At 36.8% G+C, this 18,998-nt stretch overlaps 1 protein-coding gene across 1 annotated transcript in view; it reads right to left on the bottom strand.

Moving 5' to 3' along the window:
- The window catches only part of USH2A (usherin), a 775,536-nt gene that overhangs the window by 532,607 nt on the left and 223,931 nt on the right, over positions 1 to 18,998 (bottom strand). The window contains exon 20 of the mRNA XM_059905730.1: positions 7,104 to 7,334. Within this exon, the coding sequence (XP_059761713.1) occupies positions 7,104 to 7,334 (231 nt within the window). The remainder of the gene's footprint in view (positions 1 to 7,103; positions 7,335 to 18,998) is intronic.

The following is an 18,998-nucleotide window of genomic DNA, read 5'->3' as shown; positions in this document are numbered from 1 at the left end:
GAAAGGAGAACTAAAATTAGTCTTTTGTTGATGTAGAATGTCATTAAGAGACAGAAACATTTTTCTTTCACAAGGAAGCCTTAAATAAGATTCCAAAATGGCCAATGTATTGTAAGAAAAAGATACTGGGCAATTTAAATACAGTAGGTAAATTTGAGACTATTAGGAAACCCAGGGACAGGGAGGAAAGCCTGTGTTTGAGAGTATGGCACGAGTGTGTGAGAACACACGTACAGTTGTATATCAGGCAACAATACATCTTTATTTGGTAATAAAAGAGATGGGGAAAGCAGATGCTTTAAGCTGGTTAAAAGAATGTTAGCAGCTAACAACAGTTTGTTTCAAGGAAAAGATTATTCTATTGTATTGGCATGGTCAATGTTGGGTTGACTTTCTGGCCACCTAAGGCTCTGTTGAGCAGAAAAGATGCTATTTCAAGATACTTTCACTTATCAAGCATTACCACCTACTTTGCTGTGTTGGTTTCTCTCTTGTTTATTTTATCTGAGCTCCTTTCTACTTATCTTTAGGCTTCCTGGCATTAGGGCGGAAGTAAGAAAAATGTATCATTAATGATGAAATTATGTTAATATTTTTTTTTAGAACTAGACTTTACACCAGGGATTGGCAAACTACCAGTCTGTTGCCCATTTTTGAAAATAAAGTTTTATAGGAACCTGGCTACCCTTATTTGTTTACATATTGTCTATGGATGCCTTCATGCTACCATGACAGAGCTGAGTAGTTGTGACAGAGATCTCTTGGCCCATAAAGTCAGAAATACTGTTTGGACCTTTAAAGGAGAATTTTGTAACCCCTGCTCTAGATTGACTTTGTGAGAAGTTTACAAAAAGGAAAGGGTTCTTCATGCAAAGGCAAATTTGCAATTGCATTCATTTTGACCACCTGAGCAATATCAAACCCCCCAAAAGGTCTAAAAATTTTGGTGAGAGAAAAAGCCCTGTGTTGAAATGATTATTTTGTGCAATCTGAGATAAAATTCCAAAGTGAAACAATTTACTTCCAGACCAACCCGACCATTAAGTTTCCAAACACAAGGCAACATTACGGAAATGTGCTTCAAAATTAGTCACCTTAAAGATGCAAGGTTAAAACAAATGCAGCCCTTGTAAATTGGCCTTTCTGATGAAGTTGATGAATGGGGAAAAAAGCACGGTCCTCTGCCATCCTTCAGTGTCATCTGAAAGCATTTCCTAAGAACTTACTTGGACCTCTCTACTAAAGGTAATAAAAACTAAACAATCTTAATAGTCACTTCTGAATATCTCTAGTTATCATAGGTTGGTCTGACTTCTGTTATTCTAAGAAGATATGCATTTGGATCCTTGTCCCTCTCAGTCCATAAAGACGAGCTCAACCAGACAGTCACATCTCTTCTGATTCAGTTGCATCAGAAACACCCATGGAACCTCGGCGTTGCCCAAGACCCACTTCTTTACTTTGCTCTCAAGTTCCAGGTTCTTACTCTTGCCTTTGTTTTTCTGTATCATTATTGCCTGTTTGTTAAACTGCTAGGACATATAGTTGATTCATAGAGCTGCTTTTCAATAACTGTGGCCAAAATCTAACATCAAAGCTTAAATAACTTTGTGGTTTAAATGTGCTTTGAAAAGACTTGGTGTTTTATTTAGTGGTTTTTTGTTGTTGTTGTTTTTTTTAAGTACTTTCTGGCAAAACTACTTGCTCCCAGTCAGAGGAAAACAAATAGTGGGACACCAAGGGTGTTGAAGGTCAGAATTAATATGCTTTTACTAATTAGTGTATCTGAAGGAGTTTGCCCTACTTATACCTGTACTGTAACTGCTTAGAATCAGCTTTCCTTTAATGCAGTGTTTTAGTGCCTCAGTTCATTAAAAATAATACAAAAATAATAAAGCATAAATATCATGCAGTAAAATGTAAAATATACGCTTTTAAAAGATATTGATTTGGGGGGGTTGCATTTCTCTTTTCATGGGTCGGTAATTAATTGTATTTCTGGATCATGAGGCATTTTAGTTCAGTCATTTTGGGGAAGGCAAATACTAAGAGACAAAAATGTAAGACAATCATTTGGTGTCCTTGAACGGCATTATTACGAAGAAAGCGTACAGAGTTCTCATCTGCAAGATATTCAACATCAGTAGTCACATTTTTCGTGAAGACAAATAAAAGGGAATTACATCCAGGTGCACATGTGTGCTCATCTCTCCAGTGGGTTGCTACAAAGATCTCCGCAAAGGCAGTTCCTGATTTCTGGGCAGGGTCACCAGTAAAGGCAGTTTTAAAAGGCTGGTGTGATTGGCGTCTGGATACTACAATAGTCAAACCTTCCCCCAAATGATCATGGACCTGTTTTCCGCTAATAGGAAAAACAAGTGACAAGGAGAGAGAGGGTCACCTTTGGAATGCCAACCTGAGCAATATTTTAGTTTGCTGTTTTTACCAGTTTCCCTTTGATTACTAGCGAAATTCTTTGTGTAAGTGGATTTACTCTGCATTCCTGAAAATAATAAGCAAATTTTTTTTTTTTTCTCTCCAGAAACACAGTGATAGCCCCTTCCTGTTGTAGGCGGGAGGGATGCTCTATTTGCTATTCCTGTTTTGGAAGGACAAAGTACTGTTAACCCCATGTAATCAGGGGACTATTTCATTATGAGTGTTTACACGATTTTCTAGTTTCAAGATCATGAAATTATGTTGAACTTGTGTCTTCTTTACACCCTCTGATATAACTCAAGAACTGAATATCCATTTTATATTGAGTAATTTTCCCCATATCACTTAAGTTATCCCTAGAAGTTAACTTATCCCCATAAATTCTTCAGATTCGTAGAGAGAAAGCTTACATTTCTGTAAATCTTAAAGTGTGAATATATTATATGAAAGAATCATAAAACAATTAAAAATCTAAATGTTTTTAAACTCACAGATGCCTTGGTGATAACTTCTATTTTGAATTTTTGAGGCTACTTAAATAACCTATGCTGACTGATTTGGAATTTTAGAAGTTAAAGGAATTGGCCATTCAGTACAAGCCTCAATTTAATAGATGAGCATGATTAGACCCAGAGGAAAGTAGTTTATCTAGTGTCTCAACACTAGGTAGATTAATTTAACTGTTTTCAATAACAAAATTAAATATCACGTTTTAATACAGAAATTGCATATTACTCGTACCCCAGATACAACATTTAGGCAAACATATCTTGTATGTGCAGCAGCAGATGAATTAATAGAATGTTGATTTTATGAATTGCAGAAGACTTTTAGAAAATCTCCTGTCTCACAGTAGGCACTTAATAAATATTTGTTCAATGAGTGATAGATGATAGCTAATGTTTAAAGACTATAAAGTAATTTGTGTGGCAGATACTGTGCAAAGTTCATTAGATGAGCTATCTCCTTTAATCCTGACCTACCTGCTAGATATCAATATTGTAAGTAATAGTATTACGCCAATTTGAAAGAAAAGGAAACAGAGGCACACAAGTGATTAAGTGGTTTGCCTAATTACATTTAACTAATAAATAATGGGGCATAGATCTGAACCTCCTGTTAGTCTGTTCCCAAAGCCCTCACCCTTAATCATAAAGAAATGGGGGAGTTATTTATACTATGATGTAAATGACTGATAATACACCCTTCCTGGAAATTAGATTTTTGAAAGAACACTTGTATCAGAAAGGAAAAGGGATCAAACGTAGACCCTACAAAAGATTCATCTGGTTCATTTATCGGCCCCAAAGTAGATTTTCACAGAGTTCATTTATAATATTAAGCTTACTGATTTATACAGTAAGCAACATAGACATATATTCATATGTTTAAATTGTTTTCATTCTATCATATGAGGTAAAATATTTAAAGCAAATATGGAAGAGGGGGGAGTTATATGAGAGATTCCTTTCTTGAACGGTAATAATGAGATAGTTTATACCTAGACTTTCAACATATTGCTATGACCATGGGATGAATGTATTTACAAATCCTGTCATTTACAGGTGAACTCTCACATTTTTCCTTACATAAAATATGTATAATAATACACATCACTGTATATTTGTTTTTGAGTCATTTGATATCACCATTCATATTTCAGGAATCATTTTTAGTTAGAGTTTGAGATTCTGAAATGAATCAAAATAAAAGATATCTTAGTTCTTCTTATAATTATTCACTTTTTAAATATAATTCATCACCTTAGAGATGATCAGGATTTACTCATTAAATTTGCTTTAGAATATAAAAACTGCATGAAATTTATAGGAACGTGAGTTGAAAGCACTGTTTGACACACAGCACTTCAGCCCATTTAAAATAATTTTGTTTGATGTTAAAAATCTAGCTTTAGGCACACTCTAGAATTAATTGCTACGGAAAAAAAAAATCTTATCCCCAGATATCTTTGGAGATGCAAGTAATAAATAATGCCAATACTATTTCTGTTTGTTACCTGAAAAGCCAAAAACCGAAAGACAAATCCAAAAAGTTTAGCAGTGTTGAGTAAGGTTTATTTGGGTGATCATTATTTCATCTTCCATCCTCATTTATTACTTTTAGATACTTATGATTCCACAACTTCCAAACAACTGTCCACAGAATTATCCCTCCCGCTCTGTGGCAAAGCACCAGCTTTTGAACCAGAAGCTTCCAAATTCACATTTCACCTCTAAAATTCAGTAGCTGTGGCACCATGAGGGAGCCAGTTATTGGACCCTCACTTCCTCATGTTCTATGAGGGGAAAAATATCTACCTTCCAATGCTGTCGAGAGACTGGATGAAAGAATATACAAGTAAAACAAATGCATGATGCTAATAATACATTTACCTTTCTACATAAGAAGATCCAAGCTGAAGGAAAGCTTTTGATTGAGTTCGTTTTGTAAACTCGTCCTGGTTCATTAATTGGGGAAATTTAGTTAAACCATAACCTGGCTCAATAAAAGTATCCAGCCAAATCTGCCAGGTAAGCCAAAGGGTCAAACCAATAACTTGATGGAGACCTGCTTACTTTAACAGTTAAGAGAGACTTGAAAGTAAGCCAAGCTTCTCATAAAAAGGAGCTAGCGAGGCCTCAGAACATGCCTGAATGCAGAAGAACTGCTTATTCTCCAGGAATTGCCAAAGCTCTAGGGAGTCGTTCAAGCCAAAACTGTGATCTCCCTGTCTTGTCCTTCAAATGCTGTGGACTCCAAACACATTTTCTGTGCAGCTGGAGGCTTTGTTATAGACAGAAGGATCCTGCTTAGTGAGGCCCGTGTTTACGACCTAACTTTCTTAAAGAGGAATTTGGAAAACTTCCCAGACCCTGCATCTGCCCCTAGCCCTTGCACCTCAGAGTCTGAGACCGGCTAGGGAGACAGCGCAGACGACTAAATTTATTAACAGCCGACGGGCCACTCTATCTTTCACGGCAACAACAGTAGGTGATCCCATCAAAAACCTGTCTGCTGGCTAGCCAGCAAATCCGAGCTGACATGCCTGCCGCAGCGAGACCCAGATGAATGGAAACGAAGGCTGTTTCCTCGAAGAAATACATCACAAGCCAAATGTTGGACCAGGAAGTCAGTTCTAGTTCCATTTGAGAAAAAGTCTTTGACTTTTTATCCATAGGTTCTTTCCCAGATACCTATGTTTTCTTTTCTTTTCTTTCCTTTCTTTGACTTTTACGAATATTAAGCAGAAGTTGAGCGTTTTAGGGGAGCTCAATGGTTGAATTTCTAATACTCAGTGAGGAGTTGGATATACTAGTCCAGTGGTTAAGCACGCATTAATCTTAATATATCACAGCTAGAACATAATCATGATTCATTACAAACATACATCAGCAGCCAGCCTCACTTAAAAGCAAACTATTTACCATTTTAAGTAAAAATAAAATATGTGAGCTACGTTTCATGGTTCAAATTCCATTTCATTGTCCTCAACATATGCAGCATTGGAAAGACTAGCTATTTGCTCCAAAATGACTCTCTCATGGATTAAATTAATATCATTATGAGTTTACAGAGTAACACATATTATATACTTAAAAAATTTTTTTAATGGGAAATAAAGTATGTATCATGAATAATTAGAGTTTTCTATGTCTGTAGTGAAATAGTGCTTTTAGAAACTGTAATTCATAGAGATAACTGGACTTCCAGAATATTGTAATACCAGTCAGACCAGAAATTGAGTGAGACGTGAGATCGGCTCACACAGTGAGGATTGGATCCTGTCTTTATTTAAAATTTTTATATTTTACTGGGGATTTTTTTGCATTGATTTTTATTTTAAAAATATTGTATTAAAATATTATTTACATGGATTACTGAGTTTTTGGTGCCTTTAACTTTTGTGCCTCACTTGCCTTACTCTACTCCTGACCCATAGAAGGTATGCTTTCCCTGAAATTACTTTTTCCCATAATGCTCTCCATAGAACATGGGGTATTAACAGTTGTTACACTTTAAAAAGAAAGAAGTTGCATCAAATAAGTGTTAGGAGTAGTTAAACAAAGTTAAATAGCTTTCTTATAATTCTTTTCAGAGACTGGAATAAGCTGATGTGTACTGAGAATCTCCAATAGCATGGGGGCATTTCTCAAACTCATTTGCCCACAGAACTCTTTTCCACAAAGGAAGTGAGGAATAATCTGAGGAACACGTTCTGGTTAATAGTGTCCAAGAGACATTTCCAGCACATACTTTGATCCAATAAGACTGCCTTTTCAGGGACTTCCCTTGTGGTCCAGTGGTTCAGACTCTGTGCTTCCACTGCAGGGGGCACGAGTTCGATCCCTGGTCGGGAACTAAGATCCCGCACGCCATGCAGTGTGGGCAAAAGAAAAAACAAAAAAAAAACAAAAAAACACCACTGCCTTTTCACATCTATTATATATATCTTTTTCTTTTCTTTCCTCCACTTACCCCACTTTTTTTGTCAGAATACTGAAAAGATAAATATGTCGGCACAATCAAGCTAAAGTTATAAAAGGGCTACATTAGTATCTCTATAAACAGGTGTAGTAAAAATTCATTGTAAAGACATATCAAAAGCATTAAAAACAGCCCAGGGCTTAGTGCCCCGTAAAGAAAGTGATATCAGGCACACTTACCGGTAAAGTCTGTATTGACTGGGTGAGTGGAGCTGGGAAATTTATAATATCCATTTCCTATGAAACGAGTTCCTTTCATCATTGTGGCCCTCGGAGCTGGTAGAGCTGCCTCTCTCCTTTCCAGCTGATATGTAGGAGAGGGTCCATTTTGTTCTTCAGGTGCCTGCCACCTAAGATGGATGGTTGTACTGTTGATTCCTTCAACCAGAGGTGGCCTCAGTTGGGCTGGTGCTAAATATTAGAAAACTCTTGTTACGTTCAAGAATTTGGCTCCTATCTCTAGATACAGATATGCACACATATGTTCACATGCACCTGTGTACATTACACTCAAAATCAAATCAATTATGGCCTCCAGTATTTCTATGGTCTAGGAACTGAAAACACAGAGTTAATATTAAATGTGACTAAACAAAATTTAAATGGCTAATGAATACGCTTTTATCATTAAACAAAGTTTTTTCTTACAAATAATTTCTCTATTCTTTCTTGCCACCTGACAGATACTATATATTATAGTCTGTTGGCGCACCACCCAGATTCCCTTTACCAAGCAGATGCTTCACTGCTCTAGCTTCTGTGCCTGTTGGTCTCTAATGGCTCATGGCTTCTCCATTTTCTAGAGAATACCCCTGCCCTACCCAGGAGCTACAAGATCCCTTGTGAATCCTGCAGCCGGTGACTACCAAGCTAGTGTCTACTGATCACAAAGGGCAGAGTCCCTTGTCTTAACATGGTATCGAGTCAGGGCTGCAATTCACAGAGGCCAAGCAGGAAAAGGAAATGGTTGAAATGGACTAGTTAGGGAGACAAGAGAAAGTGTGGGGTTTGAGAAAAACCGGTGGACGGCAGGGGGTGAACAGTCACTAATTCGCGCCAGCCCACAGATGATTCAGGAATGACAACCCAATGTTGTCAAATCTTTTGTTTAAAAAAAAAAAGTCATTTTATGTGTAATTTTCTGATTTTTAAATCTTAGCTACTGGTCTAAATTAAAACAAACAAAAAAACAAACACCACTCTGAAAGCCAAACAAAGCATCCACAGGAAAGAACGAGCCTGTGATCTCAGCAGTTTGCAAACTCCTGTCGGAGCACAACAGACTCAGGCAGCCTCGGGGGCCATGGAGTGACCACAGCACTCCCAGTAGTGGCCTGAGCCTTGGGCAGTGAGGGCCCAGGGCTCACAGGCACACTGGGGCCATGGCGCGCCTCGGGGTCCAGGGCCACTGGCATTTCTTTGGAGCCTCCTGGGAAACCCCAAGAGTGACAGCTCTGAGACTTCCCCTAAAACCTACTGGAAACAAATCAGATTAACAACTGAGTTGTTGAAAATGAAGACCTGTTTCGATTTTCATTTTCTTAAGCAGTTGAGTTTGTAGGATGAGATTCATATCCACTCGAAGTGTGTCAGCTGCGTTTGAAGGGTGAAAGTGAAGAAAGGAACACATGTCATAATCGCCAAGTCTATTTATTGAGGACCCAGACTAAGGCTGTGGATCTTATCTTACAGCTGTGTTAACACAGCCTTGTGCAGACGCAAAGCTTTTGCCTGTTTCAGTAAATGTAAGATAAAATGGTGTGAATACAAAAACTAATATTCTTAAACCAAGAAAGGCAATTCACCTTAAATCAGCTTCGAACAATGACCATTTGTTACTTTCTAGAAAGCTTGGCCAGCTTTCCAAAGAGAAACAATTCATTGTGATTCTATTTTCATTTTTAGTAAAGAAGAGAGGGCAGTGAGTTAAAAGTTCATCAACTTAGAAAGATAATTAACAATTCTGTTCATCTTCCGCCAGTGTGAGCCATGTGATATTCTTACATATACGGATCTGTACATTTTATGCATGATTTCCTTTAGTATTCTTTGCCAAAAATTAGCTAACTGCTGGGTTCTCAAAGATTCCATTCTACAAGCTATGATCCCTCTTCAAAATAATCCAAAACAAAATAAAAAGCTAAGCCATGCAGAAATTTCTTCTCCCACTAAGCTCATCTCCAGAGTTTGGAGTTCCATCTTCGTAAAATTTCAGGAAGCCATCACTGGCTATTAGCTTAACTGGGGAAGCAGTACTGTCAAAGATTTCTGAGTCTCGGGGTCAGAGAAGCAAGTAATGGAGGACCGATTATATCTTTTTCATTTGTTTAAAATTTTCTACTTAGGAGCAGACAATAGGAATTTTGAGCTTTTCTGTTACTTTCCTGTATTCCACTTAAGATTCCCTAGTGATCTGGCACACAAAGACTTGAACTTTTTAGTTTGAAGAATACCATCTATTCCAGCGATATCCAAATAGCATATGATATCGCTTATATGTGGAATCTTAAAAAAAATGACACAAATGAACCTGTTTACAAAAGAGAAATAGAGTCACAGATGTAGAAAACAAATTTATTCTTATTTAAAAGCAGCTACTTTCTCAAGGTCGCATTTGTTTGACATCTGATACTCTTTTACTTTACTCCAATCATCCAGCTGGATGGGGATATGTAGATTTGTACCACTATTGTATTCAGAATTCTTTCCCCATTGATACATCGTTGAAAATCACTTCTTAGTCAGGAATATAATTTCAGAGTCAAAACAAAATAAAAGGAATTCCAGCAATTCAGTAGGTTTTTTTGTTTGTTTTGTTTGATTTAATGTCTACTAAAAGTGAGAACATGCAATTTTTAAAATATGACAAAATGATTATAATCAATAAGGACACTTATGCATTGAGAATCCACTAAAATTAATGCTGACTATCTAAACTCTAACAAGTAGTGGAGCACTTGTAGATTTACAGGGGAATTGCTCCGCTGAGCAATTACACCATTCTTAGGAAGTCAACCACAGAGAATGAGTGGAACTAGAGTATATATATGTGTATGTGTTTGTGTGTGTGTATTTTATTCACTTGCTTAAAAAACAAAAAAAAACCTCTCAGCTGGTCTGTTACAGTTTCACTTGCGAGTCAATCCAGCCCACTTCAAAGGGTGAGTACCTACTCAGTCATTATCTTCAGAGTTCCCCTAAGACCAGAGGGGAATTTTCAATCAATTAAATGAGACTGGTCTCACATACATTCACAAGTAGAATAATGATAAGAAAAACAGATACTCCTGAACTATGAAACACATACACACAAACACAGACTCACTAAGAGACAGGTGAATTAAAGATTATGGCTCAGATCATCAAAGTGAAGGGATTATAGGTATAAATTTGTTCATCACAAAACAGTAAATCAAGAGACAATATGGAATAATGCGAAAGTCTCTGCAGATTTCTAGAGATATAATTTTCACTTTTTATCCAATTCTGTATGATTTTACAAAAATCACTTCAAACCTATATGCCTCAGTTTTCCCATCCAACATGAGGATAAATTTTCAGTGGGACACTTTGAAAATAACTGCTTTTAAAAACAATATAATTGCGTTAGGTTTTACAAAGCAAATTTCTATACAAATACAAGGCACTATTATTACTAGCCAATAAAGCATCTTTCAAATTACATATTATAAAATGATTCAACTCATCCACATTCAGAATCTATCTGTGTTTACTTAGAAAATCCTCTTATAAGCATAAAGTATAAAATGAATCTTCAATATCCATCATTTCAAAGACTAACAACCTACAGAGTCTGTTTCTACTTGGAATAAAATTACGGTGCTCTTGTATTTTTTTGCATTAGCTCTGTCATCCAATTTCTAGTCTCTCTCTTCTATTTACAAGCATTCTTTTATAAAACACTCTGTAATATACATTCTTCTTTATGCAGCATTTATTACTTTATAATCTGATTAATAGCATATCATAATGCATAAATTTACACTTGCAAAATTTACGTAGTGTGGAGTTTGACCATCTCAGGATGAGAACTGAAGACTAAATGAGTAGAAGTGCTTGCTGACAGGTCTTTAAAATCAAATCTGTGTTTTCAAGGAAGAGTTTGTTGTCTGTGAAGACTGTATGGCTGTGTCAATATCGTAAAGCATCATCAACTATTAGGAAGACGGCAACCTAGGAACAAGCAGCGCTTCCTCATTTCAGGGGTGTGAAGGGGGAAAGACTAATATGAGACATCCTCAGGCATCTTGTCAGTGGAAAATGATCCTGACTTTCTCCCAGAGATGCAAACTGTCACAGGAAACGCGATTTGCCAAATGCTGCTAGACCCGAACACCTGTGAAAGGGCCCTGGGACTAGAACACAAACATAAAGTCCGGGTTGGTCACGTAGCCATGATTTCCCGGTTGGCAAGTGCTCTCCATTCAGGGTCCAGAAGAGGAGAGGATTCTCCCCTCAGACTCCCAGAGACTTCTCAGTGCTTTCTTGTTGACTGTCTATTCTCTGACTGAGGAAAGAACAACATCAATTTTCCCATTTTCTTCTTTGTTTACTAGTCCCCTTCAAGAGAGAAGATATATAGTGGAACTGATCTGGAAAGGAGAAAACTTAGGTTCTAGACTGCTTCTTTAGGACCCTACTTACAGAACATTGGCTAATCCATTATTTGGCCTCTCTGTTCTTCAGTATCTCATTCATTCATTTATTTTTTGGAAAAAAAATTTTTATTGAAGTATATAGTTGGTGTACAATATTATATAAATTACAGGTGTACAATAGAGTGATTCACCATTTTTAGAGGTTATGCTCCAGTTACGGTTACTATAAGATATTGGCTATATTCCCTGCATTGTACAATATACCCTTGTAGCTTATTTTATACATAATAGTTTGTACCTCTTAATCCCTTACCCCTATATCGCCCCTCCCCCCCTCCCTCTCCCCACTGGTAACCACTAGTTTGTTCTCTATAGCTGTGAGGCTGCTTCTTCTCTGTTGTTACATTCACTAGTTTGTTGCATTTTTTAGATTCCACATACAAGTGATATCATACTGTCTGTCTTATTTCACTTAGGAAATACCTTCCAAGTCTATCCATGTTGTTGCAAATGGCCAAATTTCATTCTTTTTTATGGCTGAGTAATATTCCACTGTGTATATATATACCACATCTTCTTTACCCATTCATCTGCTGATGGGCACTTAGGTTGCTTCCATATCTTGGCAACTGTAATAATGATACTATGAACACTGGGGTGAATGGATCTTTTCAAATTAGTGTTTTCATTTTTTCCAGATATGTACCCAGGGGTAGAATTGCTGGGTAATACCTCATTTATTGAAGAGCACGACAGACCCGATTATGCCTAGGGTCTCTTCCAGTTTCAAAATTCTGGTTGAACATTTCCAAGCAGCTCCTCTCCACAGTAAACCAAGAAGGGGTGCTGGACACATAGATCCCCTCGGCCCTCCAGGAAGCCAGCCAGCTTAGCTCCCACAGCTCTGAGCCATCTTGTTCTTTACCTCAGCGTGGCAGATACATGTTATGATTTTTCTGTGTGTTCTATGATATAAACAAGGCCAGAAAGCAGTGCTTTTAGAGAATTTAAGGGGAATCACCTCCTTGATGAATAAACACTACCTTAACCAGCTGTCATGCAGGTGATCATCAATAATTTGCACGCACCTCACGTCCAACACATAAAAAGTGTGAGGATCCGTGATTTCTGAACTGTACATACGGCAGCAGCAGTGACAGCACGTACTGTTCCCTAAAGTCCCCCGTCAATAAAAGGTAGTTGCTTGGACTGTAATTATGGCATCCTTGCTACCCAAACTTGAAGCTTTTATGGGGCTTATGCAATTAACTACTTAAATGCATGGTAACACTTGCTTCTCTGACAGAAAAGTATTGATTTTTTAATCATTTTCAAGTCTCCTCTAGCACAAATAAATGTACTACAGTTACAGTTAATGCACTGTGTACGTGCATTAAACGTTGGTGTGACAGAATTTATTATTTTGTGATATATAGAACTGAAGTCGGGCTTCTCAGAAAGTAGCATCATGGATCCAACATCAGTATGGAAACTACCATTGTCCTTGATACTCCAAATTCTCTAACTTCTACGAGTTAGAGATCTTTTTTCATAGGATACTTAGGCTTAAAATAAAGGAGGGGATGCTGAATATAAATCTTTCCTACATGTCAGTGTAGGAGAAAATTAGAAATAGTCCAACAGAGAAGATAACAGTTTATTTTTTCCTAAAGCTGTGGGTGTACGGCAACTCTGTTCAGATGAATTTTTGTCTATTTAATTTTTTCCCCTTGCATTTATTTAGGGCACATCTATCAAAATATTTTGCACACAATAGTCTTTCTAGTTCAATTCTTACACATTTTAATTGTGTTGTTTTAATGCCTTACTATAGTTAATACATCGGAAAACTAAAATGGTGCTTTAGAAAGTGTGATTTCTGCATGCCATTTCTGCCATGCCAAAAAGGTCAACAGAGGCCCCGTGAAAGTCACATATCTAAATACAGACCTGGCAACAGAGGTCATTACATAGTGTATCAACAAGCCTTTACCTTGGGTGCATCACACATTCAACATTAAAGTGGGTGAGTAAAAAGCAGTTAATTTTGTTTTGTTAGAAATAATATCATTTTAGTTTTAGCATCTAAGACAGATGCCAGCATTTCACTCTGAACAGATGGTAATTCCATCTAATAGTGCATCTCTGTATTAGTAAGGTCTGTTGTGTATACAAACAGTAATAAACAGTAGGTAAGGATCAAAATAAATTTTAATTGTTGACATTAAATTCTGGCAGCCACAGTTCTAAGGCTGCAATATTCCTTTTTCAAGTCTGTCAGGTTTACTAATGCCACAAAAGCTTTGTCGAAAGCTGCCAGATCCCAGTTTCCATACAAAGATGTTGCATGCTACCAGATATTGGTCTGCACCAGGATTACCTGTTTTCCTACGCTGAAATAATCCTTCAGGAATAACATGGGATTGGTGCTACCACTGATGCACTGGTCCGCCATGATTTCTTTTAGAATGCTCCTGAAGGACTGAACCTTTAATTAAGAGGTTGATTTTTAAAATGTTGTGTCCAATTGTTACAATTGGGGTCATGGTGCTATCACAGCCACTTTCCTACCCTGCTAAGTAAGGGTCTCTCATTCAATTCACTCTATTCTCTTTGCAAATCTGGGCATTCCTGAACTTCTCTGAAACTGGCATCATCCTTTTCATTTGGTTTGTTTTATCGGAGTCTGAAGGATTTCCCTAACAATTGCAGCTCTCGTCAGCTGAGCTCTTCTGTAGGCTTTGCTGTGGATCAAGCCTGCCAACAAGCACCAATCTGGTTCTCATAACGTCTCCAACGATCTGGTATTACAAGTAGTAGCCGCTCTATATTTGGGGAAGCTGCCATGTCAAAATCATTATAAAAAACCCCAGTTTGGCATTCAAGTTCAATAACAAACATGCTTTGCCATCATATTTCTTTAAAAACAAGGATGTATTTTTTTTGAATCATGAAAAATATATTGCTTCCACCATATGGGACAACCAACGACTCACCAACCGATTTCAGATGCAGCATATTGAGCTGACCATATGTTACTGTGCTGTTGAATGGCTGAGTGATTCATGCCCGTCACATTCTAGTATATCAATTAAAGCTCCTTGAAGTCTGCATGATTTGTGTCTCTGTTATTAAACCCTGCTAATTCATCCCACTTACACATCTGTTATAAATCTCTAGGAGTGCTGCATGATTCATGGCAATCTGTGAGCATGCTACAGCAAATTCTTCTCCTTGTAATTAACAGTAAATTGTTTTACTGCCATGCAATGAATTTTTCAGTTATATTGCAAATGAACTCCTAAATGTGCGGTTCTTTCCTAAGAACTGACTTATATCATTAGGCAATTAAAAAGTATTGCTTTGAACCAAAAGCTTTTAATCAAGAGAAATACAACTTCAACATTGCCTGAGAGCCACGGAAATTTGACACGGTGGTTAGAAGGGCAAAATAATTTCTGTTGTCGAAAGAGCAAAACAAACAAAACCAACCCTTCCGCGTACTCAGGATTTCCCTGATGCTAAGACGTGAGAACTGCTGCCTGAAAAGACTGGGTGAGACAAGTGTGCACAGATACTGTTTATCTTAGAAGTGACTTAAGTCATCTGTCATTACCAAATTTCTCAGATTGACTTACACTGCTCTAATTGTAAAACAGTGCCTTTATTCTTGAAATAAATAATTGGATAATTAGCCAAGTTGAATCCGCAGAGAATTTCACTGCTGTTCAAGTGTTCCTGTCAAAGGTGAAGCAAATTCATTTCAGCTCGCCTCTGCAGCTCTTCCAAGAGGCTTTGATTTTTTTTTTTTTTCCCCACTTTCCTGGCAGCAGCCTGAGATTCATGAGTCCATACATCAAGTCAGTAGTTTAACAACAAATGGAATTAAATTCAAAGAAGGGAAACTAATTGAAGGACAGCAACAAAAGTGGTTGGTAATGTGCTTTTTAATATGGCATGCCACATTTGCATGATAATTTTTCCTTTTTAGCATGGAGCAGAAAGTGACTAGCTTAATGAGGGATTATTCAAGACAGGAACGAACAAAATGCATTCATAACTAAGAACAAAGATTGTATTATGAAACAAAAACAGGCAACCTCAGAGAAGTAACTGGATGATTGGTTTATGCATTATGAATAAAAAGATAGAAAAATATTTATATTAGTATTCACTGATGACTATATATACAAGATTGTTATAATTAAAATTATAAATTAACATATTAAGAGTGCTTGTTTAATCACTCTGGGTCCTATTCACAATGAAAGGACTTAGGTACCTGCATACAAAACAATGTGTGTTTTCAACCCAGCGGCAAACAGCCCATACATTCTACTTTGGATTCAGACAAAAATCTTAATGCACCACTAATTACTTGCTTAATGGGAGATGGGCACTTCTAAGCTTGTAGTGTAGAGGTCAATTTATGATAGGTAAAGGAAATAGGACATTGTTCCTCCGGGAATGGATCTCCAAAAGGAATTTCTCTGAAGGAAGGTTTAATTTGTACTTAATTCACAAAGGGTGGAAATGTACAAAGTTATTAGATGAAAAGGGTAATCTTCAAGAAAAGTACAAGAAGGGTGCCCAGCCCATCAGTTCATGACCCTTATACACCCAGAGGCAACTCCAAAGCCACCCATGACAGTTTCCTCAAGATTTTGCAATGGAGATGCAGCTGCTCCTGGGAGAATACTTTTCTCACATCAGCTCTCAGACTTTGTCATGGGCACCAAAACTAAAGGAGTAAAGCAATAAATATTCTGGATGAAATGTGTAATTCTAATAATATCTAACTGAAAAAATACTTAAAAGAGAGCAAATTATAATTCTCGAGCTTCTTAATGAAGCAGATACATCTTTACAAGTATCTTTTTGATTTCTGTGACTGAGATTTAAGGAAAAACAACATGTTTAAGTGATTCAGTGCTTCAAAAAGGCTGACTACTACTTCAAATTTTGGGTGTTCTTCAAAATTTTTAAATGGTCACTGGCTTCTTCTGATTCCTGATACTTCACTCACGTAAACTACATTTAGACTTGAGTTAAATTTCTCACAAATCCATTAGAATTCACTGGAGTAATATATACCCTCCAAATTGTAACTTTATTACTAGAATAAACAGAGCAGGAAGAATCATAGCTACAACTTAACTTTTATTCCTTTCCTACAATGGTCAACAAACCTGTTGACCATTCAAAAGGATTGACCTTCTCACTGTTTATTTCTATGACTTAATATCTATCAATTATGCACAGAGGTTTGATCCTAGGAAAATTTTAGAAAAAAAACCTTATTCACCTATTAAAAACAAAGGAGGCAAGAAGGATATTGGATCTGTAATTGCTGGGGTTTTCTTTGTATTCTAATAAAAACAAATCCATTCTCCCTGATCCAAACACCCCTGAAAATGGTATATTTTATAATAAATCAAGTGGCAAGCAAAAATTATTTTTTTATACTTTTGTCATGTAAGTGACTTTATTCCCTGCTTGTCAGATGAAGAGTCAGAGAGTTCTGACAAAATAAATTAAGGGATAAAGGAATAAACATTTTAGCAGAAGAGCGCTAAAATAATTCTTCCTTCAGAAAAGAAAGGATTTCACATGTGAACAAAGTTAATGTTTTTTTTTTTTTTAATGGAAATTGAGTAGAAGGAACATTTTGGCAAAGGACAAAAAACTACACATTTAAAATTTACTATCCCATCTTCTCCTGCAACTGTTTAATTTTTTACCTTCCAGCTTCTGCTCTAACCATGTTAATCAGAGTGCTGCCCAGAGAGTCATCAGTGACCCCACGTTCCTTGCGGTTTACATTTTTCCTACTTCCCCTACAACATGTGACCCTACTGACAACATCCTCCTTCTAGAATTCTCTCTCCCCTTGATTTTTTGGATACTGCTTTTTCTAGGTTCTTTTTCTAACTCTGACCACATCTCTGTTCCCTTTATTTCTCCTTTCCTCTTCCTCCCAAAATGTGAGCATTCACTGAGATGTAAACTTTTATTTTGTATTTTCTCTGCCTTCACTAATACATTATTATCCATAGTTTCGGCTCCTTCTATGTGCAGGTGATTATAAAACCTGCATCCTTCTTAAGCTCCAGATTTGCATTTTCTTCTGTTGGCTGGTTATAATCGTCATGGATGTGTTTCCATCAGATAATCAAACTGAAACTCATGGTTTTATTTCTCCCATATGTTCTTTCTTCGTGTTTTGCATTATATTTAGTGGCATCACCACTGTCTAGGATATTTACTGTCATCTTCAATTCCTCCCTCTTCTTAACCTGTGGATTTCCTCTCCTTGATCTACTCTATTCCTTTCTTTTAATCTTTCCTTCTATTTATCTGATTTACTTTCTCATGGTCCCCTTGGAATGTCTACCAGTCTCTATTTCCACACTTTAATCTATTCTACACTATACGGACAGAGACATCTTTATAAACCTCAGCTTTCATCACCTCAGTACGGAACAGCCCCTCAAACAGCGACACATGGTATAATAGCTGCAAAAATCTTCACCAATTCTTTATAGTCCATTTCAAATGCCATTTAACCTGAGCTAATTTCCCAGTCTCCTAAATCAAAGTTATCTATCCCATATTCTCCGTGCCCATAGCTTTCTTTTATCCTTTCCCCCAAGGTGTTAATCCTACCTGTTATATGTCAGTACCTTAACGCAGACACCATTAAAGTATCTTTGAATGGATTCTATTAGAATCCCCTCCACCCAGTGCTTTAAATAGTAACCTTAATAGACGTTTACTGAATTGAGCATTCACAGCAAAACAGCAACAATATGGTTATGACACATTATTAACTCTATATTGTAAACAACAAATTTGAAATGTGTAGTTTTTGATCAAAATCCTGAAATGCATGTCATAATTCTGAACAACATGCTCCTTACAGAACTGAAAAATGATGCTTTTTGATGTTAGCGCCCCCTACAGTTTACTTTTGTCATTCAATCCTTAGTTTTAGGACTCTCCATTGTTATACTTATGTTATAATACTGTTATGGAAACAAAGTTGTAAAATAAATTTTATGACTTCGATAACATTCGATTAGACATTCTATAACATTTACATTGTGACTGATAAAAGTATTACAAAACAGTTATGATAGAAATCTTGATAAAAATAACAATTTTTTTTTGAGGATTTACTCTGTGCTGGGCACTGCTTTAAATACTTAACATGTGTTTACTCCTCGGGAGAGCCCTATGTAATAGGTTATCCTTATTTATAAATTGGAAAACTAAGGCACAGAGGTCATATAATTTACTCAAGGTCACAAAGCTAGTAGATGGCAGAGCCCAAATTCAAGTTGCGGCATTCTGGCTTATCATTTTCCCCTAAAATACACAAATAAACTCTTATTTGAAAAAGTCAATTAACTTGCACATCTCATGGCTTTCGGAGACTATGAGAGGTTTCCAAGTT

The sequence above is a fragment of the Balaenoptera ricei genome, chromosome 1, assembly GCF_028023285.1.
Source record: "Balaenoptera ricei isolate mBalRic1 chromosome 1, mBalRic1.hap2, whole genome shotgun sequence".
Taxonomy (NCBI): domain Eukaryota; kingdom Metazoa; phylum Chordata; class Mammalia; order Artiodactyla; family Balaenopteridae; genus Balaenoptera; species Balaenoptera ricei.
This window is presented reverse-complemented; position numbering and strand designations above follow the sequence as displayed.